This window comes from Cydia fagiglandana, chromosome 19 (genome assembly GCF_963556715.1).
Source record: "Cydia fagiglandana chromosome 19, ilCydFagi1.1, whole genome shotgun sequence".
Classification (NCBI taxonomy): Eukaryota; Metazoa; Arthropoda; class Insecta; order Lepidoptera; family Tortricidae; genus Cydia; species Cydia fagiglandana.
In genome coordinates, this window is record NC_085950.1 from 7,771,733 (window position 1) to 7,777,732 (window position 6,000).

Genomic DNA, 6,000 nt, shown 5'->3' on the forward strand with positions numbered 1-6,000 from the left:
ACAGTGGAACCTGGATAATTGCAATCTCAAGGGACCGGCCATTTTTTGTCAATTAACCAGGTTTTTCATTTAAGCAGGTCGTGTCAATTAACGAGGTTCAAAAAATCGTTGTGTCAATTATAGAGGTTTTCATTAATAGAGGTTGCGTTCTGACAAATTTCTTTTATAGAGGTGCAAATAACCATTGAAAGTAGATTTACACGCTTACTTTCTGGGTTTCTAGTCTATAAAATAGCTATAATTTATATATATATATATATATATATATATATATATATATATACAGGGTGATTCAGGAGACGTGAGCAGGACTAACACTGCGCATTTCGTAAATTATAAGCAACTGTTTCGTATCAGTATTAGTGAGGTTAACGTTAATTTTCTAGTCGTGTTGAAAAAAAAAGGTAATTAATTTATTTACCACATGCATGGTCACCCTAAAATTAGAATACTAAACTACCGATAATCTGTGTTAAATTGAATGTCAACACTGTCATCACGGTCTGGTTACTTTTGAAAACTCGTATCTCACTCAAGTTGACAGTTTATTTTCTTCGTAAGCAAAATGCTGTCATTACGGTTAAAGAGGTTTTATGTTTATTAATTAGGTCTTGTAGGGTGACCATTGTTCTAGAGAATTAAATTTGCCCTCACCAAAAAGTTAAGAAATAGGAAAAAGTGTGGTCGTTTCACCTAAATACGACGGTGATCGATCAATTATCACTTACTGAGTATGCAGGATTATTCCTGCTCAGGTCTCATGAATCACCCTGTATATATATAGCTTCTGTCAATACTTGTACTTCTACACTACATTAATGACTACTTTATTTTCTTATTTCATTTGGGTTTATAAAATTCCATTGAATTGTAGAAGAAAGTTTTATTAGAATGTAAAAAGCATACTTCGTTTTTGATTTTAACAAAACTATTTCACCTACTACAGGCTGTGATAGATACCCAATAAATAAATTGAATTCTGGATGAAGATATAAATAAAATGATCATTGCTATTAAAATATTGTTTCTGCTGTCTGCAACGACATTATTTCAATTACAGAGGCAATAAGTAAGACTCGTTTCAATAATAGAGGTAAAAAAAGAGCAAAAATAACGGGTTTTTTTTAACATAGTGTCAATTATAGAGGTCTTACTTGCGATGTGGTCAATTACAGAGGCAAAATTACGAAAAGCACTAAAATCTAAATTGCAATTATAGAGGTTTCAAAATTTCAATTATAGAGGCCTTTTGTCTCAAGGGACCGGGACCGGACTTTTGGTTGCAATTATTGAGGTTTTCCATTTATCCAGGTGCCAATTAACCAGGTTTCACTGTATTTATCTGACTAAAAGAAAAACTGCAACCGTTAAATTAAAATACTGCGAATATCAGATCTGTGTTTAGAGTTGGACTCGCATTCGCATCTAAAATGTTCATCAAAATTCAATTCTATTATGACTTCAATTCTGAGAGCTGTGGTCACCTATTTGTACCTATAGTAGCTAAGCATCTGTTGATGTTAAATCCTTGTTCCTATATAATATAAATGTATATTATATCCGTTGGTGTTCCTTAAATATAGTTGGTCAAACCAATTTGTCAGTCAGTAAAAACCAGGAAAACTATACTCAACCTTTTCTTTTGGGTGATATTACTAATTAATTCTCTCTGTCTATGATTGAAATGAGACAATCCTTTGACAAACTATAAATAAAATAACTAAATTCGGCCGTCCTGATAAAAATGTGCCGCTTTTTGGTCGGTTCATTTAGATTTTAATGTGAGACTGGGTGACGTCATTACCAAGATTAAAGGCGTAAAGAATTGGGCGCTACGTGTTGCCAGGCAGAGTAATGGCAAGCGGACCAAAATGTTAATGGATTGGTGGTCGCTTTCGGATGATAGCTCGTTCTCGTTGGGTGGACGACATTAGAAAGATCACGGAGCAGTTCTGGATGAACCTAGCCCAGGGGACCGATTTTTGAATTTCGATCGCTCGATTTCGTCACTCGAAAATCGGTGGAAAACGGCGAAATGCTAATTTTTGAAATACGTGCGATCTAACTTTGGAATCTAGTGGTATTGACCACTCGATTTCAATTCTATTAGTAGAATTTAAACGCCTAGTAGTGGAGATATCATTTAACGAAATACACGAAATCGAGTGGTCGAATTTCAAAAATCGGCCCCCAGGCAGGCGTGGCTCACTCCACGATTTCGTCGCTGTGCTACAGGTAGCTAAAAGTACATCCGTTCCACACCAATTTTGGTGGCTAGCCATAAGCCGCGCCACCTAGCGGCCATATCCGTCCTGATCGTAACAGACGCGTTTTGTTAGAGAGTGAGTCTTCTGTACCTAGTACTATTATTTATTCTGTGGCCCAGGACCGAGATAAAAACGTACATTTTAAAGAGGGGCCTATGCTCAGCAGTAGGCGACTTATAGTATGGTTTTGGTATAATGATGTGTAAGTGTGACTTACTGCAAGTCGTCTCGATATCCTCGTCGCTCCGGTCCTCACAATCGTAGTGCCCGTCGCATATCCAGAGGCTCGAGATGCAGGTTCCGTCGCCACATTGAAACGCCTTGCCGCATGTCGCCTGAAAAATCACATTTTTCAGTTTTTAGGGCTTCGTAGTCACCTAGAACCCTTATAGCTTCGCTATGTCTGTCTGTCTGTCTGTCCGAGGCTTTGCTCCGTGATCGATAGTAGTAGAAAGCTGCTATTTGGCATACATAAATCATGCATTGCGACTTGCGACAGAACGGTAAAATAAAAATTAAAACGTAAAAAAATTTTTTTTTTAGGTACCTTCTTAATTCAAGAGCTTGTCGGGCCATGCTCAGTGTATGGTTCCGTAGTTGCCCTTCCGTCAAAACAAACTTTCTTCAAAAACTCAAAACAGGCTCAACTGATCATGTTCCGAATATGCCCTTAAACTGGAGCTTACCCCTCTGCCGAAAACCTTGCACAATTGTGCGACTTTTGTATGGACTGATGTTTATCTGACATGGCTTATTTGTACGTTACGTACAAATAGCCATACATTTGACGTGCCCTCCCTCGCCGAAATCGGCAGACTGTTTTGTACTGAAAATGACAGCCATGGCGTCTCCAGTTACTAAATACTTAAAAGCCTTAATCGGATCTCCACTATTTTTGCTACATCCTGCATACTCACATTTTTGGTGATGGGCATATCGGTAGTACAGTTAGCCTCGTCGCTTCCATCGGTACAGTCAGGCGCGCTGTTGCACACCCACGTGGAGGGGATGCAGGCGTGACCGTCGCGGCACAGGAACTGGTGGGTCGTGTTGCAAAGTTGCTCGTTGGGGGGGTGGTCCGCTGGAAAAAAACCGGACAAGTGCGAGTCGGACTCGCCCACCGAGGGTTCCGCACTTTTTAGTATTTGTAAGTACATCATCTGTGAAAATTTCAACTGTCTAGCTATCACGGTTCGTGAGATACAGCCTGGTGACAGACGGACAGACAGCGGAGTCTTAATAATAGGGTCCCGTTTTACCCTTTGCACCCTAAAAAGAGATCCAGGGTTGCGGCCTGGAATGAAGGGCCCCGAATGGACATCATGTAATGCCTATACTTGAATAATAAATTATCTTTGTTACATTTTTAAATTCCTATTCACTCAAAAACATTTCCTATAGTTTTTTTTTAGCATTAGAAATAAGGTAAACAATCTTGATGTGTCTTTTAATTGAAAAACACGATTTAAAAATAAGTCACGGCAAAATCGGCAAATATGTAATATATATTCTGCCAGGGGTGCGAAGCTCCTGACTTCGGTCAAACTCGGCTCCGCTCGGCTCAGCATTGCTCCGAGCAATTATTAGGGTTGGCACCACTTGACTTCCTTTTGCGTGCACGACCACAGATAAGATAATCACTTGATTTTTGACAACCCTAGATAGCCGAAAGGGATAGTGCTATATATTAGAAAGGGACAGCATGATTCGACCCTGAACCGCTGTCAAACTTCGGTTTTGTAGGAAGTTTCCTTTCTGTACGGTAGTACTATTAATTATTCTGTGATGTGCTTTCGTTTTTCGTTTCTCTGTATGTATTGTATACCAACTATCGAAAGGACATTTTGCTAAAGAAAAGGTAAAATACTCACGGCAGAAATTCTCATCACTCCCGTCAGCACAGTCCGTTCTGTTGTTGCAGTACTGATCTTGAGAGATGCAGCCGCCATCGAGGCACGTGAACTTATCTTCCCCGAGACACTCTTTCTCGTATAACTGTAGTTCGTCGGCGAACTCGGCTCCGCATGCCAGCAGCCCAGATAGGAGGAATATGTAGAACATACTGAAAAAATTAAGAGACATAATCAGTAATCAGTAATTACTGATCAGTAATTCATCATCATCATCATCTCAGCCATAAGACGTCCACTGCTGAACATAGACCTCCCCCTTGGACCGTCCATACGTGCCGGTTGGAAGCGACCCGCATCCAGCGTCTTCCGGCGACCTTAACAAGGTCGTCTGTCCATCTTGTGGGTGGACGTCCTACGCTGCGCTTGCTAGTCCGTGGTCTCCACTCGAGCACTTTTCGACCCCATCGGCCATCTTCTTTGCGTGCAATGTGGCCTGCCCATTGCCACTTCAGCTTGCTAATCCGGTGGGCTATGTCGGTAACTTTAGTTCGTCTACGGATCTCCTCATTTCTGATTCGATCACGTAGAGAAACTCCGAGCATATAATCAGTAATTACTAAATTAAAATTAAAAGACATAAGATTTACGGAAGCGTTAACGAAGGACAACACATCGTGGGGTCACATTCATTGCCACTAAGTGCTACGGGTTACGCTCGTAGCGCGTAGCCACGTCTTCGCCGCATGGAGCGCTTAGTGGCTGCGAATAGTGTACCCGAGAGTCGGGTTCTTGGCGCGGAATGTGTTAAAGGATAACTCACGCTGCAATATGTACTCAGTTTACGTCCGATACTTCAGTATGAAAAGCATAATTTGATCACCGACTTTGTCATAGAAAAAGAACCGTCGAAAGCCTCGTCCCAGGCCTGGACTGTTCTAGCGTGAGTCATCCTTAAGAAAGAAATTTTTTCATTCATTTATTACATCGGGCAAAATGCTTTCGTATATCCAGATGTTCTCCTCTACAAGTCGCAATTCTCAACCAATTCTATCAAATTTTGTGAATAGGTTCGGTAGTTGAATTTTTCTGTCCATTTAGTTTCGGTAATTTTTCAAAATGGCGGAGTCATGGGGATTCACGAGGAATTGGCTCAGTCAAAAATTTTGTTCAATCATTTATAAAATTGCGGATCGAATCGATAGATCGATAATTTGGTAGGGCATGAGCTAATATTAGGTACGGGTAGATACTGTAGGTAGTTGACTTAGTCCTAAACCTAAAGCCTCTATAGTTGTAATATTCCGTTAACAAAATTGTCATCTAAACTAAAGCTTTCATTATAAATAAACACTGACAGAAACTTACCTGTGATTATAGTAAAACACGATATAGAAATTAAGATAAACAAGGCACTTAGAATAAATAAATTAACATTTTTGTACGACGGCAATAGAGTGGCTGTTTCACGTGGCTGCAGGCAGAGAAAGGAAGGACAGACATTACCGGAAATGAGAGTTTTATTAAAAAGACGGTTACTTACCATTAAAACAAGGGAATTTCTGAAACTACCTTCAATTTTGAATAAGTTTGGTTATTGCATTTTATTGTTCGTGTTATGACTGATGCAGATACTTGTGTTTTGAAGCCAGCAAAGGTATACTTTTGTTCTGGTTCTAGTGCAATAATAAACAGTCCCATCAACACTTTTGCATACGTTTAAATAATTAAAATCCATGACTGTGTCCATGACATAACTTCAACATAACGTTTATTACGTTTAGTTATTGCTCGTAAGATATTTTGACCTTTTGACTCGAAACCAATTTGATCAATAGTTTTCTGTGAACAGGTTTAGTAAAAATTCTGATCAGGATATATTT

General features: G+C 39.6%; 1 protein-coding gene across 1 annotated transcript in view; it reads right to left on the reverse strand.

Annotated features, from left to right (window-relative positions):
- LOC134673994 (low-density lipoprotein receptor-related protein 1-like) overlaps positions 1 to 5,626 on the reverse strand; it is a 68,165-nt gene extending 62,539 nt beyond the window's left edge. Inside the window, exons 1-4 of the mRNA XM_063532048.1 lie at positions 5,486 to 5,626; positions 4,139 to 4,329; positions 3,185 to 3,348; positions 2,485 to 2,602 (exon numbers count right to left, since the gene is read on the reverse strand). Coding sequence (XP_063388118.1) covers positions 2,485 to 2,602; positions 3,185 to 3,348; positions 4,139 to 4,328 — 472 coding nt within the window. The 5' untranslated portion in view covers position 4,329; positions 5,486 to 5,626. The remainder of the gene's footprint in view (positions 1 to 2,484; positions 2,603 to 3,184; positions 3,349 to 4,138; positions 4,330 to 5,485) is intronic.
- Between the last annotated feature and the right edge of the window lie 374 nt (positions 5,627 to 6,000).